Source organism: Moschus berezovskii, chromosome 8, assembly GCF_049115385.1.
Source record: "Moschus berezovskii isolate FMDL1 chromosome 8, NW_MosBer_1.0, whole genome shotgun sequence".
NCBI classification, from domain to species: Eukaryota; Metazoa; Chordata; class Mammalia; order Artiodactyla; family Moschidae; genus Moschus; species Moschus berezovskii.
The window spans coordinates 93,084,780-93,103,114 of record NC_142467.1 but is presented as its reverse complement, the minus strand read 5'-3'; the positions used below and the strand labels follow the sequence as shown (position 1 = coordinate 93,103,114).

Sequence of the window (18,335 nt, the reverse complement as noted above, 5' to 3'; positions counted from 1 at the left end):
GTTTTGGGAAGCCCCCAAACCCTGCCAGGCCACAGCCCTGTTAGGCTGAGCCTCGTATCCTTGTCCAGTGTCCAGCTTTCCGAGAAAAGGCTGGTGTCGGTCTGGGTCCCAGGGGGAGGCTTGCCACAGGACATGGCCTCATTTGACTGTATTATCTTAAACCCACAGCCTTGCAGGCAGAACCAGGAAGCATGTAAATACAAGGGCACCCCAGCAAAAGCTGGAGTGTTTGCCTAGACCTGCAGGCATTGGTGCAGAGGCCCTGGTGAGGGCAAGAAGCCAGTGCCTGTCCTGGCTCCACTTTGACCTCTAGGCCTGAGACAGACCCATCTCCTCTGAAGGAGAGAATCCAGTGGCCCTGACATGCCCCTTCAGCTGGCCCTGGAGCCCTTCCAGGGGGAGAGGAGAGAGGATGCAAGGGACCCTGGGTACCTCAAACCCCCAAAGTCCCCTCGTGAGACCCCCCAGCCACGCCCACTGGGGCCCCTGCCTCAGCTTTCAGGGTCTCATCTCTGAGTGTCCCTCTCCCGTCACACGCCCACTAACCTCCCCAGTGACCGAGACAACTTGTAGGTTTTTAAGATTTTCATCTTTGACCTTATCCCTGGGAATTTGGCCCTGAACTTGGAGGAATGTGTGCCTCTTCTCTGCAGCCATCTGTAGCCAGTCCATCGGCTCCCATGCCCATAGGCAGGCTCCTGCACTTTCCCCACACCCCAACCCAGGCTGCCTTGGCCTTACTCAGGGGGGTCGTCTCCAAAACCAGGGGCTCTGGTGCCCCCTGGAACTCGGCTTCCTGCCTGTGGTCTGAGGAGACGTCCACTATCAGCTCCACCCCGGGTGGGTGGCCCAGCGGCTGCCCCATGCTAAGTGACCAGAGAGGTTCACTCAGATGTTTGTGGGGGGTGGGGAGCTCGCGCATTTCTTGGAGCCCGTTTCTTCTAAGTGTAGACACGCCCCCACGACAGCTGACACCCCCAACCCTGTTCCCGGGCCCTCCAGGCAGGTGGCTCCTGGAGGAAGAAACGTGCCTGAACTAAGCCCCAGGATCCTGTGACTCTCAGGGGCCCTCAGGTCACAGAGAACGAATCTCTGAACCCACGTGACACTAGTTTGCCACATTATCATTGATGGGATTTTGCTAACGAGGAAACTGAAAAGGGAGGGTGATGAAACCCGCCCGTGGCCACGCCAGGGCAGTGAGGGCCAGTGACCCCTTGAATGGGTGGCTGGGTGCGCGTGAGGGGGCACTGGGCGGGAGCCTCCAGTACCGTGTCCCCTGGAGACCCAGCTGCCTGCACAACCATTGTCCCCTCAAAGGCCCGGGTCTCCTTTTCTGTCCCCGCCCGGCCCAGGCCATGGAGCTGCTGGTGGAGAAGGCCCTGAGCAGCACCAAGGGGCCCCTGAGCCCCGGGGATGCTGTGCGCCGAGTCCTGGAGTGCGTGGCCTCGGGGACACTCCTCACAGGTCAGTCCCCATTGGCCAGCAGCTCAGACCCTGAAGCACTTGGAAGACACCAAGGGACATGGGGGAGCAGGGCAGGTGGACAGAGGAGCCTCTTAGGAACACTCGAGCACCCCATCCAGCCTAGGCAGGACAGTGGACAGGCGTGTCACTCACCCAAGGGAGCCGTGAGGAGGCGTGGATGGGTGGAAGGAGAGGCGGGTGCAGGCTGGAGGGGTTCCACCGGATCCTCATATGCCACACCCATCCTTCCTGGGGAACCAGGGACAGCCCGGGGAAAGCTTCCACAGGAAACGACAGGAGGTCCATGGTGGGCCGGGCACAGAGATGTTCATGGCGTCCTGAGTGGTAGCGGGAGGAAGAGACCCGGCAGGCAGCCCACGTGATGTGTTAGATGCAGTCAGTGTTTTCCAGTTGCTTTGGTGACTTGGATGATAGCGTGTTTCATGGAGGAAGAACGTGATACATGGGCCTGTGGTGTGAGCCTTTTATGTAACTGCACACGCACCCAAACGTGTGCGCACACACAGGCTGCGCGGAGCTCTGCTGAATGCGTGTGGGGCTGTAGGGGGCTGGCGGGGGCTGTAGGGGGCTGGCGGGGGCTGGAGGGGGCTGGCGGGGCTGGCGGGGCTGGCGGGGGCTGGCGGGGCCTGGAGGGGGCTGGAGGGGGCTGGCAGGGAGAGGCCCAGTCGTGGTCCGTGGGCCCGTGGGGGTCCGGGCGCAGACTTCCAACATCGCAGAGCCGTGGTGGCAGCCTTCACAAGGGTGCATCTGCTTCTCTGCCGCTCCCACCAACCTCCCCTCATCCAGATGGGCCCGGGCTCCAGGATCCCTGTGAGAGAGACCAGATGGATGCCCTCGGCTCCATGACCCTCCAGGAACGAGAAGACATCACGGCCAGCGCCCAGGTAGGAGGCCAGCCCGGCTTGGGCCCACGTGAGCCGGCTGTAGGCAGCCCGGCTCCCAGCGCCGGTGCACATCTCTGCTGCATCCCAGGAAACAGTCTGGGCCCGCTTCCCATCCTCTTCCCTGCAGAATCAGGTGGCCTGTGGGTGACAGGACTGCTTCCAGGGGCAGGGCCAGCTCAGCCCAGAACTGAGGCCATGATGAGGTGCAGACTTGGGGCCTCATTGTCCTGGGGGTACCCCAATGCCCCAGATCTGCACAAGTAGCCAGGCCTCCTGCTTCACCTCAACAACTTCAAGAACCAAAACATTGCCCACCCCCACCCCCACCACCCCATCTCTGACTTCCCTTTCATTTGCAAATTTCTATTAATGAGCAAGTCTCTTCAGCACACTTTACGCTGGGCATGACATCATGAAGGGTCTTAAGTGGAAAGAGTCAAATTGCTGTTAATCAGAGCCCAACTGGGAGAAGCAGGATCCAGGGTCCCCTCAGCATACAAGGAAGAGCTGAGGTTCCTGGGTTTCCAGGCAGTGTCCTTGGCACCAGCGGGTGTGAACAGCTCCCAGCAGTTCCTCGCGCTCAGAGGTGCTTCGAGCTTGGCCATTGCTGGGAGGGTGCAAGGATGCTTGAGTCCGCGCAGGCTGTGTGAGGCGGGCCAGCGGGCGCAGGCAGGAGCGTCCTGACAGCTGGTTTGTCCCCAGCACGCCCTGCGCATGTTGGCGTTCCGGCAGATCCACAAGATCCTGGGCATCGACCCGCTGCCGCCCCCCAGAATCAGGCTGGGGGCACGCTTCCGGAAGAGGCCACGGGAGGCAGGCGAGCTGGAGGCCAAGGGGGGTGGCGACCAGAGGAAGCGGCCTCGCCTCCCCAATGGGACCTGACATGCTGCCGCTGAGTGGCCGCTTCACCCCTGACACCGACAGCCCGCATTTCCCTTTGCAGTAACGTTCTGTAGATTTCTTTAAACACACCTGTGCTTAAACCATTAGTGAACTCTCTTCATCTGGCAATTTGAGCTGTGGGGTTTGGGGGCAGCACTCAAGGCCTGCCTTCACCCCAGGGCGAGAAGGGGCAGCACAACCATAAACCCTGGCATTTCTTGCTAGCTTTAAAGTCACTCTGTGGCCTGCAAAGGGAGTGGGTTTTTAATGACTTTGTGTGGATGCGCCCAGCACACGTGGATTTGACATAACATGGGCAAGCCCAGTGAGGGCCCCACATTGGGAAGCCTGCCCTGGAAGCAGGTTGGAAGAGGGTGTTGGCCAAGCCTGGGAGTGTGCCTAGGCTCGGGTCCCCTGTCCCCAAGTCCAGCTGGTTCCAAATACACCACCTGTGACAGCTCCCCAGCCTGCAGACTTGGCCAGAGGTTTGCAGGGTCTGAGCTGGGCTCGCCCCCGCCTGCCATGGAGGGGGCCGCAGAGCCCCTGGGTGGCGAGGGTGCAGGCTGGGCGGGCCCCTGACCCCGGGAACATGAGTGACGCCCCTGGTCCGCATGCTGTGCTGCTGCGTGCCTTCTGCACTGTGGGGAGCCGCTCTGTGCGCCTCATTCGGGCCTGGTTTGCCTCTGTCTTTCTCTGGTCCTCCTTGCATAGGTGTAGCCAGCATGGGTCTGGGGCCTGCCCCTTGGAGGCAGGGTCTGGGGGCTCTGCCCGGGGTGGGGCATAGGATCAGGCACCCCCACCCCCGGGCAGGTGGGCGTGGAAGCACCCCCACCCAGTCCCCGCCCCCATCTGTCCAAACTTCCCTCTTTGCTACTTCTCTTGCCTGGCTGCCCAGTGGTGCTGAAGGGGATATGTCCGTCTTTGGGTGGACACCATCTCTCCTGGTCACTTGACTGTTTCCAGTTCACCTCTGTGTTTGAGGGACAGCCTGTGTGCAGCTTCACATCTAGTGTCTTCGTAGAACCACCTGGAAGCTTGGGGGGATGGGGAGTAAACGAGGTATGCGTGTGTCTTGGTGTGGCCCACACAGTCCTTCCTCGGGATGCGGTGACCCTGCTGGGCTCCAGGCAGGAACCCGAGCAGCCAGTATATTTCCCCAAGGCTCTGAGGCTGGGAGTGTGGATGGGGAGGAGATCCGGGTAGGGGCGTCTTCTCAGGCCCTCTCCTCACTGAGGTCCCCGGGAAGCCTCCTCACTGAGGCTTCTCCACAGAGAAGCCAGGCTTTGCAGACCCCCACCCCAACATCAGGAATCCAACACACACAGCACTCATCTCACACACATCCACAGCCACTCCAGGAAGCCAGCCTGGCCTGGTCCAGGAGATACTCTTATCAGCAGGCTGTCAGCGGGAGGTGGGACCCAGAAGGCTTCCTGCAAGAGAGGGCAACCAAGCTGAGTTGGGAGGGGTGGCTCTCCGCCTACAGGCCCCCTACCAAGAGCTCCCCTGCTGTTTCCCCAAGTCCTCATTGCAAACCACAGGGGGCAGCAGGAGGGGGTCCAGATAAGGAGACCTGTCACAGCTGAGCCCCTGACAGCTTCAAGTCCCCAGGGGCATCCCCAGGCAGTGGTTGGGAGGCCAGAGGGGTAGGAGGCAGGCAAGGTTGCATGGCCCCTGGTGGCAGTAGCACATGCCCTTGGGCACAGACCCGGGCAGGGAGACGGCCAGTACTTCCTGCTCAGAGCTGGGCAAAGGGAGCATCAGCCCTCCGGTGCAAACAGAGCTGAATCTGGTTCTAGCTGGAGCGATATCTACCAGAAACAGGAAGTGGCCAGCTGGTGTCTGACCACTCAACCTCCACAGGAGGGTAGGCTGCTCTCCTCCGCTTCCAGGCCTTTCCTGGGGGAGTGGCATCCCAACAACGCCAGGAGACAGAGCAGTCCCTCAGCAGGACTTGGCTGTGGTCACAGATCAGGCACAAAGGACACTGTCCACTCACATAGGGCAACCTTGCCCATACACCCCTCCCCCTCTGCATCTCCATCCACAGCCCTGCTGTCACCCAGCTGCCCAGGCTGCCACCACCACCACTACCGGGGTCACCCCCTGGGTTCCTCTGGGCCAAGCCAATAAGAAGTCCTGTTGGTCCCCTGCCTGCTGCTCCACTCACAGCTTTAGTCCTCCAGCAGCTGGGGCTTTGGGTAAAACTCAGGACTGCACCCCAGATAAAACCCCCGATCCTGACAATGCCCCCAGAGGACCCCCAGGGGCCACCCTCCACCTCAGTGTCTCTACTACAGACCGACTAGAGTCTCTGCTGGTCCTCAGTGAGCCAGCCCCTTGTCCTGCTGCCCCAGGGCCTTTGCACATGCTATTCCCACTGCCTGGTAAGCCCTTCCCTGACCTGTATGTACGGCCACTGCTCTTCTCCTCTGGGTCTCAAAGAGGCCTCCTGGACCCCCTCAGTGAAAGTGTTAGTCACTCAGTCATATCTGACTCTTTGCGACCCCATGACTGTAGCCCACCAGGCTCCTATGTCCATGGAATACTCCAGGCAGGAATACTGGAGTGGGTTGCCATTCCCTTCTCCAGGGAATCTTCCCAAACCAGGGATCAAACCCACATCTCCTGCATTGCAGTCAGATTCTATACCATCTGAGCCACCAGGGAAGCCCTTGACCCCTTCGGCCTGTCACATAATTCTGTCTACTTCCTTCAGACCCACACAGAACCGATTAAAATAGTTCGTTATCCGCCTTCCCCCCTGCCCGCTGCCACCCCCAGGACTATGAATTGTCTGTGGACAGAAACTGTGCATCTGTCTTACTCACCACGGTACCCCAGGTCTAGAAGGCACCAAGTATAGCACGTTTGTTAATACTTGAAGCCATGCCCCTGCCCTCAGAGATGGGTCTCTGTATTGGAGGAATTCCTTTCCCAGCAGATGAAATGACACCGCCTATTCTGGTCTCATCCCAGGAGATTACTGTACCAGTCGGGGTAGGGGCCTTTGGCTAAGGCAGTGAGAGGATGGAGGGAAGGGAGAATGGGTTGGCATTTTTTGGGGTAGTGGACAGTCACGGCTGCAACCCTGTCCCACCACCATGAGCCTCTCTGTCATCCTGGCCATGGCAGCTCCCAGAATCTCACAAGCCATGGCTTACCATCCCATCCCTGCCTCCTGGGGAAGACGGGTGTGACCTCCTCCATCAGGTGGTTTAAAACCAGCCCAGCTGACAGTTAAATCTGCCCCCCTAGCAACTGCACGACACCGAGTTTAGGCGACAGCCACAGACTCAGACAGCTGGCGAACGATGTGCTCAGTCCAGATGGACGAAAGGCCCAGGCAGTGCTGCCTGCTGCAGGCCTGAAGGGCTGTGGCTTCTCAGCTCTGCTTCCTAGCCGTCTTCCCGTAGGGTAGAGGACCCCAGAGCAGGCAGGCAGCGGGCAGGGAGACTCAGGACCAGGCACTTGAGAACTGAGACTGCTGTGGGGGGACAGGGGAGAGAAGCAGCCAGAAACAGCAGCGAAGCGGGACCTCAGGCTGTGGGATGCTGGAGGCCAGCCCGGTTGCTAGGAGATGGTGTTGCGTGTGGGAGGGATGACGCGGGTGGTGTGGGCAGGGCGAGCCGGACCCGGCAGGCAGTCCAGGAGAGACAAACGTGAGAGCGCAGACCTGCCTGCAACCCCACCTGCTAAGTCACCAGTAACACTGAATGAAAACCACGAAAACGCACTGCAGCCCCTGGTCTAGATAAGTCACGCTCGGTGGTACAGGAGGCATCTCTGGGCTCAGCCAGTCTGAACTTGTTTGGAGAGATGTTGGCTCCATCCTCTCCCCGGTCACCTGTTAGTTTGGCTCCCAGGGCTTAGAAGATGTTTCAGATAAGCGGATCAAGGCTCTTTGGAGTGAACAGGCCAGAGGACTCATGGAGAAGGCAGCCCAGAGTAGGCAGCTGGGCATGGGGAGCATCACCCTGTGTATATCTGCCCAAGTTTTAAAAAATAAAGATACTAGAAAGCAATGGAACACCCATTTTCACAGCAGCGGGATTCACAGCAGCCGAATGGTGACAAAAAGCCAAAAGCCAAGTGTCCACTGCAGATGATGAATAAACAAGCGTGGTCACACACATGGTGGAATATTACTCAGCCTTAAAAAGGAAGGAGGTTCTGACACCTGCTACAACATGGATGAACCTTGGGGACATGATGCTCAGTGAAATAACCCAGACACAGAAGGACACACACTGTCTTATTCCACTCACAGGAGGTCCTAGAGGAGTCAAATCTGTAGAGACAGGAAGTAGATGGCAGGGGCCAGGGGCTGGGGAAGTCACTGTTTCATGGGGGCAGAATTTCAGTTTGGGAAGACGAGAAAGTTCTGGAGATGATGGTAAGGAATCATATGAATGACTGCATCCTATGATGGCGGGGATGATTGGGCAACCATATGAATACGCTTAATGCCATTGAGCTGTGCATCTAAAAATGGTTACAATGGTATTTTGTCAATTTTATTTATAATATTATGTCTGTTTTAACAATAAAATTTTCTTTTTATGGACTGGGTTTTTCCAATTACAAAAATCTTGGAAATCTCAGAAAAAATGGAAGAAGGGAAATAAAGTCAACCACCGTTAATACTGTTTCCTTCCAGTTTTCTCATTTTCCACACTCTTGGTTACAGGTGCGCTGTTTATACCGCTTTCATTCCTCCTTTTCTTCCCTTGACATTATAACAACTTTGATTTCTCAGCTGTGTTTTCAAGGTGCTTAGATATAGTTTCTCTAATTTAATTCTTCTGGAGACCTTTGAAGACAAATCTTTTTCATTATTATCAAGGTGCTGAAATATGGTCCAAGTCTCACATCCATAAACGACTACAGGAAAAAAACATAGCTTTGACTACATGTGTGTGGATGGACCACATTTGATCCACTCACCAGTTGATGGGCATTTGGGTCACTTCCACTTTGTGGCTACTATGAAGAGATGTAGTTTTTTGTCTGTTTTTTCTCTTTAATTTATTATGTACTTGGGTAGAGCCAATTAACAATGTTGTGATAGTTTCAGGTGGACAGCGAAGGGACTCAGCCATACATGTGGGACTCAGCCGTACATGTACATGTATCCATTCCCCCCCCAACCCCCTCCCATTCAGGCTGACACATAACACTGAGCAGAGTTCCATGTGCTATACAGCAGGTCCTTGTTGATTATCTGTCTTAAATATAGCAGTGTGTGCATGTCCATACCAAGCTCCCTAACTATTCCTCCCCCCAAGCAACCATAAGTTCATTCTCTAAGTCTGTGAGTCTCTTTCTGTTTTGTAAGTTCATTTGTATCATTTCTTTTTAGATTCCACATACAAGGGATGTCATACAATGTTTCTCCTTTGAAGAGATGTCGTTTTTAATAGCTATGTAGCATTCCACTGCATGAACGACCACGCCCTCTCATTTTCCAAGATACTTTCCTGCACACAGGTTTAACAATTAGGTCTCCCTCTGCATGTCTTGGATATTTAGCTGCCGTTCTACCATCATCTCATTCACGCAACACGTGTTGATCGAACACTTCATTATGTGCCATGGGCCATTGCTCGTGGGACCTCTCTCTGTCCCCGACTGAGAATGCTGAGGTTGAGTCAATGTTCACTCAGCAAATCGACTCAATGGACATGAGTCTGAGCAAACTCCAGGAGACAGTAAAGGACAGGGAAGCCTGGCATGCTGCAGTCCATGGGGTCACAGAGAGTCGGACACGACTTAGTAACCGAACAACAACAAATCAGCAAACATCACCTTCTTTGGGAGAACCCAGAGCGGAGCAAGAGTCACTTCACTCAAAAAGGGTGACTCCGTGGCCCTTTAACATATTAGCCATGGGGTGTCAGGAGCTGACTTCACTTCCCAGAGCCTCTTATGAAATTGGATTAAAACTCATAGCACCAATCTTGCAGGGCGGTGGCGAGAACTCAGTAATAAAATACATTGGGTTTCTGTTGCTTTATGCGTGCTTGTCATTGCAGTGACTTCTCTTGTCTCAGAGCACGGGCTCTAGGGCACACTGGCTTCAGTGGCTGCAGCACGTGGGCTCGGTAGTCGCGGCTTATGGACCCTGGAGCACAGGCTCAGTAGTGGTGGTTCACCAGGTTTAGTGGCATCACGGCTTTAAAAAAAAAATTATGTTCAATTGAAGGATAATTGCTTTACAATATTGGTTTCATTTCTGCCATACATCAACATGAATTAGCCATAGGTGTTCCCTCTTGAACCTCCCTATTATATGGAGTAAAGTAAGTTAGAGAAAAACAAATATCGTATATTAACACATATATATGGAATCTAGAAAGATGGTACTGATGATCCTATTTTCAGGGCAGCAAAAATGTCCCTGATGCTGGGAAGGATCAAGGGCAGAAGGAGAAGAGGGTATCAGAGGATGAGATGGCTGGATGGCATCACCAGTGCAATGAACATGAACTTGGGCAAACTCCGGGAGATGGCGAGGGACAGGGAGGCCTGGCGTGCTGCAGTGCATGGGGGTGGCAGAGTCAGACATGACTGAGCAACTGAAGCATGGCAGCAATGGAGAAACAGACAGAGAATGCATTTTTTAAAATGCTTGCTGCCCAGAAAGGTTTAGTCTCAGGGATATGGGCACAGTGGAGGGCAGGGTGAGGGTGAACACTGGTGATTAAAATGGAAGTCATACACAGAACATGCATGTGAGTGAGAAAAACCCTACAGGTGCTGCTGATGTTCGAGGACTCCCCAATAGTGGCCAGTCCCCCCATAATCACCCCAGAGTGAAGCCACTCCCACATTGAGGAGCTTCCTGTCAGCTCTGTAGCCCTCTCGTCTTGAATATTAACCATCAAAGAAGCTGGAAATAACTGGAAGGAGGGCTTCCCAGGTGGCTCAGTGGTAAAGAACCCATCTGCCAATGCAGGAGACATAAGAGGCACGGGTTTGATCCCTGGGTCAAGAAGATCACTTGGAGGAAGCAATGGCAACCCACTCCAGTATTCTTGCCTGAAGAATCGTCATGGACAGAGGAGCCTGGCAAGCTACACCACACAGGGGTGCAAAGAGTTGGACATGACTGAAGCAACTGAACATGCATGAGCATACAACTTGGAGGAAATAATAAGAACAAAAGAAAGCAGTTCTAGAAAGAAAAAAAAAACACCTTATGTATATATACTATCCTCAGAGAGCAAGTAGAAAGTACATGAGCCAGTAAACAAGCTTAAATTTGCCCTTTGAAAAGGAATGTTCAAAGAACCAGAAAAAACCCTCGGAAATAAAAAACCTGATGATCGAAATTCAAATGGCAACAGAAGGGTTGGAAGAGAAAAAAAACTGAGAGAAGACAAAAAGAAAAAAATAATGTAGGCAAGAAAATTAGATCAATTCAGGAAGCCCGATATGTGACTAAGAAGAGTTCCACAGAGACAGACCAGGGACATCAAAAGTGGAAAAAATCACCAGTGACATCATCCAAGAAGTTTGCCAGGAATGGAAAACATGACAGTGCCCACCAAATGTATAGCATCACAGGTGAAAATAGATCCACAGCAAACCCACACTGTAAAAAGGCAGGATGTGGAGAATAAAGAGAAGACAGAGGGACTTCCCTGGTGTCCAGTGGCTAAGACTCTGCACTACCAATGCAGGAGGCCTGGGTTTGATCCCCTGGTCAGGGAACTAGATCCCACATATCACAATGAAGACTCCATGTGCTGCAACTAAAACCTGATGCAGCCACTTAAATAAGAATTTGGGTGGGGAGGGCAGAGACATCACTTTGCCAACAAAGGTCTGTATCGTCAAGGCTATGGTTTTTCCAGTAAGCATGTATAGATGTGAGTGTTGGACCATAAAAAAGGCTGAGGGCCAAAGAACTGATATTCTTGAACCGCAATGCTGGAGAAGGCTCTTGAGTCCCCTGGACAGCAAGGAGATCAAACCAGTTGATCCTAAAGGAAATCAACCCTGAATATTCATTGGAAGGATTGATGCTGAAGCTGAAGCTCCAATCCTTTGGTCACATGATGTGAACAGCCAATTCACTGGAAAAGAACCTGGTGCTGAGAAAGATGGAGGGCAGGTGGAGAAGGGGTGACAGAGGACGAGATGGTTGGACGTGACTCCGGGGACCTGAGTCTGAGCAAAATCCAGGAATTGGTGATGGACAGGGAAGCCTGGCATGCTGTAGTCCATGGGTTCACAAAGAGTCAGACACAACTGAGTGACTGAACAACAAAAGCAAAAGAAGACAGAGAAGATTCTACAAGCTTCCAGAGAGAAAAGAGAGGAAAAAAGTGACAAGCAGAAAACGAGGAAGCAGAACAGTTCAGATTGTTTATCTGTCCAAGATCAGAAGCCGGAAGACCTGAGGCAAGGGACTGTGTGCCCAGAGCACTTGTCCTCAGTCAGACCACCAATCACACAGGAGAGTGAAGCAAAACACTTTCTCGGGGAATGCCCGGGGACTATGAATCCCTAAAACAAAGGCACAAACCAATAAACAGGAGACTTGGACCCAAGAAACTGGAGCTACATCTCAGGAATCCTGGGTGCTAAAGAAAGAGGGGTCAGAAGAACAACCAGGCAACAGCTGCTCCTGTTTGGGGTAGGTAGTTCCACTCGAGGAGCTCGGGGAGAGAGAGTCACAGACATACAAAACAACTCCAGGAAGAGCAAAGAGCAAGTCCTAGAAAATAAGTGTTCCTTAGTGGACACTGTTGCACGGTGAACAAAAGTTTCATATAATATAAGCACTGAATATTCATTTAAACAAAAGTCGTGATACCTTTGTTTGAGAACTTTGGAGAAAGAAACATGCCTCATAGAGTTAAGTCTATTCCTGAAGTCAATGGACAACAAATGTTCCAATGATAAATCCAGAGATGTGTAAACCACTGGGGAGTGAGACACCCAGTACTTTGTTTAAAACAGTTTTTCTTAAGCTTTGTACAGTCTTCAGCACAGAGCCAAAGGTTCTACAAATATTGCTACTATTAATTTGGACAAGAAGAAAACACACATACCCTGGAGGGGCCCATTGCTGAGTCGAGGAGCTTTATGTGGTTTGGAAAGCACTTGAGAACTTCCTGTGTGCCATGAACAGCAAGATAGTTCATTTTTTTCTTTTAAATATTTATTTACTTGGCTGCACTGGGGTATTACTTTACTTGCATATGGGGTCTAGTTCCCCGACCAGAGATGGAACCTGGGCCCCCTGCAGTGTGAGCCCCAAGTCTTAGCCACTGGACCACCAGGAAAGTCTCCACATTCACTTTAATTGATGAGGAACGCACTTATAGGATCAAATAGATTAGAAAATGTGCCTACATTATAAGAAAATAAAGACAGAGAGAGACCACAGGTCAGCAAACCACAGCCCACTCACCCACCATCCAGCATGCGTCGTCTGATTTTGTGCGTCCCAGGAGCTAAAAATGGTTCTTTACATTTTTAAAAGGCTGGGGAGAAAGCCATATTGCATGATGCGTGAATAGTACATGAAGCTGAAATTTCAGCGTCCATAAGTAACATTTCATTGGAAGGCAGCCATACCTGTTCTCTTTCCCTTGTGTTCTCTCTCTCTACGGCGGCTTCTGTGCCACCGTGGCAGAAATGAGTAGTTGAGACTTGCAGCTCTTGGGATTTCCCTGCTGGTCCAGTGGCTAAGACTCAGGGCTCCCAATGCAGGGGGCCCAGGTTCGAACCCTGGTCAGGGAACTAGATCCCACAGGCTGCTACTAAGACCCAGTGCAACCAAGAAATATACATAGTAAAAAAGAAGAAAAGACACGAGGCCATTGACAGAGAGTTTGCCGACTCCTGTGTTAGAACATGAGGGTGTGGGACAGGATGGGGAGGATCAAGGTGGGATCCTGGAGCAGGGGCAAGTCTCCGGGTACCTTGTGGGTCACCTGCTCTTCCTCTAGGTTTACCCTCTCACATGATTCTGTGTTCTTTTGTGCTGGAAGAGCCTACCCCATGCCAGGCTCCAGAGATAAATGATTGCCCAGGCCACAGCCAGCCTCTGCCCTTGCTCATGGAGCCTACGCTCCATCAAGGAGAGCAAAGCAGATCCCAGGTAACTGACAAGAGTGAGTGAGACAGGGTAATAGGCAGTAATCAGGCTTGGATGGTGGGCGGCCCCTCTGGGTGGTCGGGAAGGGTCTCGGAGGCGTTGTTGGAAGTGCTAAGAAGGAGCCTGCCTTGCAAAGAGCTTGGGGGAGCACGTGCTAGGAGAAAGTGGCATGTGCAAAGGCCCTGGGGCTGGACAATGCCGGATCATCTGAGGAACAGGAAAGAGATGCGAGCAGGGGTGACAGCGGCCCCACCAAGGCGTAGCCAGGAGCTGGGTTTTACGAGCACAGTTGGCACCCGGGGAGGTTTTCGGTTTGTTTGGCTGCTTTGGGTCTTAGCTGTGACACGTAGGATCTTCATTGCATCACGCAGATATCTTTGTTGCGGTGCATGGACTCTCTAGTTGTGGCGAGCAAGCTCAGTAGTTGCAGTACAAGGGAGGGCTTAGTTGTTCCACGGCATGTGGGCTCTTAGTTCCCCAACCAGGGATCAATCCTGCATCTCCTCCACTGCAAGGCAGGTTCTTAACCACTGGGCACCAGGACATCCCCAGGGGAGATGTTAAGCCAGGAAGTGATATGGACCCATGCTACACATATTGAACCCATAAGCATGGCTGGGAAATGAGGCGCCCGGCTCCATTCTGGTATCAGGAAGACAGGACAAGGGACTGGGGAAGAGCAGGGAGCCTCTCCCATTAAAGGCAGATCTGCCTAAAGCTCACCCTGGCACCCAGAGTACACTGCCTGAGAGGCCCTTCCTTGGACCAGGCAGGAGTGGCCCAGGGGCCCGCACTCCAGTTGCAAAGCATTTTTCCTCGAAAGAAGGGAGCGTTCCCATGCTGAATCCCCATGGCCCCTGGCAGGGAAAGAAAGCTAAATTTAAAGGTGTGCTAACTGGGGCAGTTTGATCCGGTGTGTGCTCCAGCTGCGGATCGACTGGGGACCCAGCAATTCAGCCGTCCCCACATCTGGCAGCAGCTGGCCCTCCACACCCAGGGAGCTCTTATAGGTTCATTCTATTTGGGGGATCTACCGTGTGCCCCACACCTTATTGGGCAGTCAGTGTGTGGGTCCTGGAACTGGATTGGCCTGGGTTCAAAGCTCCTATGTCTACTAATGCATATATATGGAATTTAGAAAGATGCAAATGATAACCCTGTATACGAGACAGCAAAAGAGACACAGATGTATAGAACAGTCTTTGGGACTCTGTGGGAGAGGGTGAGGGTGGGATGGTTTGGGAGAATGGCATTGAAACATGTATATTATCATATGTGAAACGAATTGCCAGTTCAGGGTCGATGCATGTTATAGGATGCCCCGGGCTGGTATGCGGGGATGACCCGGAGGGAGGATAAGGGGAGGAGGGAGGTGGGAGGGGGGTTCGGGAGGGGGAACTCATGTACACCTGGGGCGGATTCATGTCAATATATGGCAAAACCAACCAATATAATATTGTAAAATAATTAGCCTCCAATAAAAATAAAAATTAAAAAAAAAAAAAAACACAAAGCTCCTATGTCCCAGGGTGGGCTTCCCAGGTGGCTCAGTGGGTAAAGATTCCACCTGCAATGCAGGATACATAGGAGATGTGGGCGGGGAAGGTCCCCTGGAGGAGGGCATGGCAACCAACTCCAGTAGTCTTGCCTAGAGAATCCCATGGACAGAGGAGCCTAGCAGGCTACAGTCCATGGGGTCGCAAAGAGTCTGACATGACTGAGCCCCCTCTGAGCCTCAGCTTTCTTGTCTGCAAAATGGGTCCAGTAAGAGCGCTCACCTCACAAATAACAGGCACTGCTCACTAGCTCGTCTCTCCGCATTACTCACTGGCTTTAAAAGTACATTTTGGGACTTCCCTGGTGGTCTAGTTGTTAAGAATCTGCCTGCCAATGCAGGGGACGCAGGCCTGATCCCTGATCTGGGAAGTTCCCACGTGGTGTGGAGCAACTAAGCCCGTGCGCCACAACTACTGAAGCCCGGGCACCCTAGAGCCTGTGCCCCGCAACAAGAGAAGGCACCTCAGTGAGAAGGCCTTGAACCGCAACAAGGAGTTGCCCCACTCGCTGCAACCAGAGAAACCCCACACGCGGCATCAGAGACCCGGCACAGCCAAAAATAATTAAAGACTTTTTTCAAGTGTGTTCTAAGCACCTCCTCTGAATCAGGTACTGAGGCCACAGCAGTGAAGGACATCATCTAAAAGCTCTGCCCTCAGGGGGCTGACGTTCTAGAGAAGACGCAGCCAGTAAACGAGATGCAGTAGGGTCTACGTTCCTTCTGCCCGTGGTGGTTCTACAGGGCTTCAGGGGGAGGGGGTGTGAAGTGTCAGCGCGCTGAAATGTTCTGTGGAGTTCTGGAAGGTGGGGTACACCTGGGGAAGTGTCCCAGGCAGGAGGTTCAGGAATGCAGAGGCCCTGAGATGGGAGCCAGCCTGGGAGCTTTGAGGAAGAGACCGGTGCCTCGCCTCGGTGGAGCTGAGTGTAACCCCAGCTGCTGCGTAACATGAAGTGCCTGTCAAGTGACACAGTGTTCATTACTGCTGTTGGTGTTCAGTTGCTCAGTCATGCCTGACTCTCTGCAACCCCACGGACTGCCTCACGCCAGCCTTCCCTGTCCTTCACCACCTCCTGGAGTTTTTTCAAAGTCATGTCCATTCAGTCTGTGATATCCAACCAACTCATCCTCTGTCTCCCCTTCTCCTCCTGCCCTCAATCTTTCCCAGCATCAGGTTCTTTTCCAATGAGTCAGCTCTTATCAGGTGGCCAAAGTATTGGAGCTCCAGCATCAGTCCTTCCAATAAATATTCAGGGTTCACTTCCTTTAGGATTGACTGGTTTGATCTCCTTGCAGTCCAAGGGCCTCTCAAGAGTCTTCTCCAGCACCACAATTTGAAAGCATCAACTGTTCAGCGCTCATCCTTCTTGATGGTCCAGCTTTCACATCTGTGCACGACTACTGGAACAACCAAAGTTTTGACTGTACAGACATTTGTCAGCAAAGTGATGTCTCTGCTTTTTAATACAGGTCTAGGTTTGTCATAGTTTTTCTTCCAAGGTGCAAGCATCTTTAATTTCTTGGCTGCAGTCACCATCTACAGTGATTTTGGAGCCCAAGAAAATAGAGTCTATCACTGTTTCCACTGTTTCCCCATCTATTTGCCACGAAGTGATGGGACTAGATGCCATCATCTTAGTTTTTTGAGTGTTGAGTTTTAAGCCAGCTTCTTCACTCTCCTTTTTCACCCTCATCAAGAGGCTCTTTAGTTCCTCCCCACTTTCTGCCCTTAGAGTGGTCTCATCTGCATATCTGAGGTTGTTGATTGTGGGGGGTGGGGGTGGGGTAGCCGAACTACAACAGTGAAAATAGAAAGAAGAGAAAGGCGAAGAACAGTGAGATTTGGACAAGGAGAAGAAAAGCCTTCGGAGGGGGACAGGGTGGGTCCATCAGGGCTTCTCTGTGGTGAGCAAGGAAAGTCAGCGCCACCTGACCCGGTGGGTGGAAGGTATATTTAGCAGTTCATGGAAGGGAACACCCAAGAGTTCCTTCTTCTCTGGCTTGGCTTAAGGCAACGCAATCTGACTCACCAGTTCCACATCATAGAATCCATTCATTTCAACACCCAACTTCTGGTCCCATTTTCCGTATTTGTTGTTCAGTCGCTCAAAGAGTCATGCCTGACTCTCTGTGACCCCATGGACTGCAGCAGGTCAGGCTTCCCTGTCCTTCACCATCTCCCAAAGTTTGCTCAAAACATCGAGTCAATCTGAAGCCTCCGAAAAGCAAAGACCAGCTTCCAACACGAGGCAGAGCATAAACTCCAGGCATGGCTGGATCCAAGCATTTTAATTCTTCCTGAGGGAGTTAGTCTCTCTCTCTGCTTCCCCTGGGCTGGTTCCTGCTCAGGCAGGCTGATGGGCTCAGTCACCATGGTCAGGTCCACACCCATCACACAGCGAGAAGAGAGGGCTAGGGCTATGTGCTTTCAGGGCATGGAAGTGGGTTGGGCTTTTGCTCTGAGACTAGTGGGGACATCTAAGAGGGCACTGTAAAGATGGAGAGAACTGGGGGTGCCGGCCAGACAAGGGCAAGGACATTCCAGGCAGAGAGGACAGCGGGGACAGATGCTTGCAAACTCCTGAGGTTCAGTGCTGCCAGACTGCTGGGTACTTGGTGGGAGAAGGAGGTGAGACCTGGGAGGTCAGCTGGAGGTTGAACACAAGGGCCCCCAACACCAGATTGAGCGCTTGAGGCTCTGCCCTCAGGCAACGGGGACTTCCAGAGGGGTATGGAGCAAAGAGGGCCACGGTCACACATCCATCCCTTGTCTGTGCAGCAGAAGGCGGAGGGCCACAAGGAGGAAACCCGGGGGAGCCAAAGGAGCAGTGAGGGGGCTTCTGCATCACCAGCCTGCACCAAGGCCTTGCCTGGGTGAGGGAGGGGGCCAGAGAATTTCTGGAATAAAGTCGACAGGACTGGAACCTGGAGGGTGAAGAACCCGTGACTGGGGATGTCTGGGGGTGTGATCCGTGATGTCGCTACCCACTGGCTTCAGACAGGTAGAAGGCAGGAGGCAGGAGACACTGGTATGGCCACCCTGGGAACTGGAAGAAGATCTTTGTGATTCAAAGTGGTCAATTCTTGGATGCCTCCAGGGATAGGGAGCTCATCCCTTATGTAGCTCTGACCCACATAAACCATGGACTCAAATCTGTCCCCCTTGAGTCAGGCACTGCCCCGTGCCCCATGCCCATGCCATGGGGGCCTCCCCTTCCCAGGCCAGCCCTTGTTGATAAGGGCACTCGATGCTGTTTGCTCAAGACTCTCCTCCAGTCTCAGCAACTCTGGCTTCTCTGGTAGGGCCATCTTTCAGGGGAGGGCCTCACGGAGCGTGGGAAAAGGACCCTGTCCAGGGGAGGATGGAGATGTTTCTCAGACACAGAGTCACGGTTTTGCAGAGGGAGATAGC

At 53.0% G+C, this 18,335-nt stretch overlaps 1 protein-coding gene across 2 annotated transcripts in view; it reads left to right on the top strand.

Annotated features, from left to right (window-relative positions):
- The window catches only part of ZFR2 (zinc finger RNA binding protein 2), a 50,357-nt gene extending 46,735 nt beyond the window's left edge, over positions 1–3,622 (top strand). For both annotated transcript variants that reach the window (XM_055431426.2, XM_088838384.1), the window contains 3 exons: positions 1,356–1,467; positions 2,275–2,372; positions 3,075–3,622. In XM_055431426.2, the coding sequence (XP_055287401.2) occupies positions 1,356–1,467; positions 2,275–2,372; positions 3,075–3,254 (390 nt within the window). In that variant the 3' untranslated portion in view covers positions 3,255–3,622. The remainder of the gene's footprint in view (positions 1–1,355; positions 1,468–2,274; positions 2,373–3,074) is intronic.
- Positions 3,623–18,335: the final 14,713 nt, after the last annotated feature.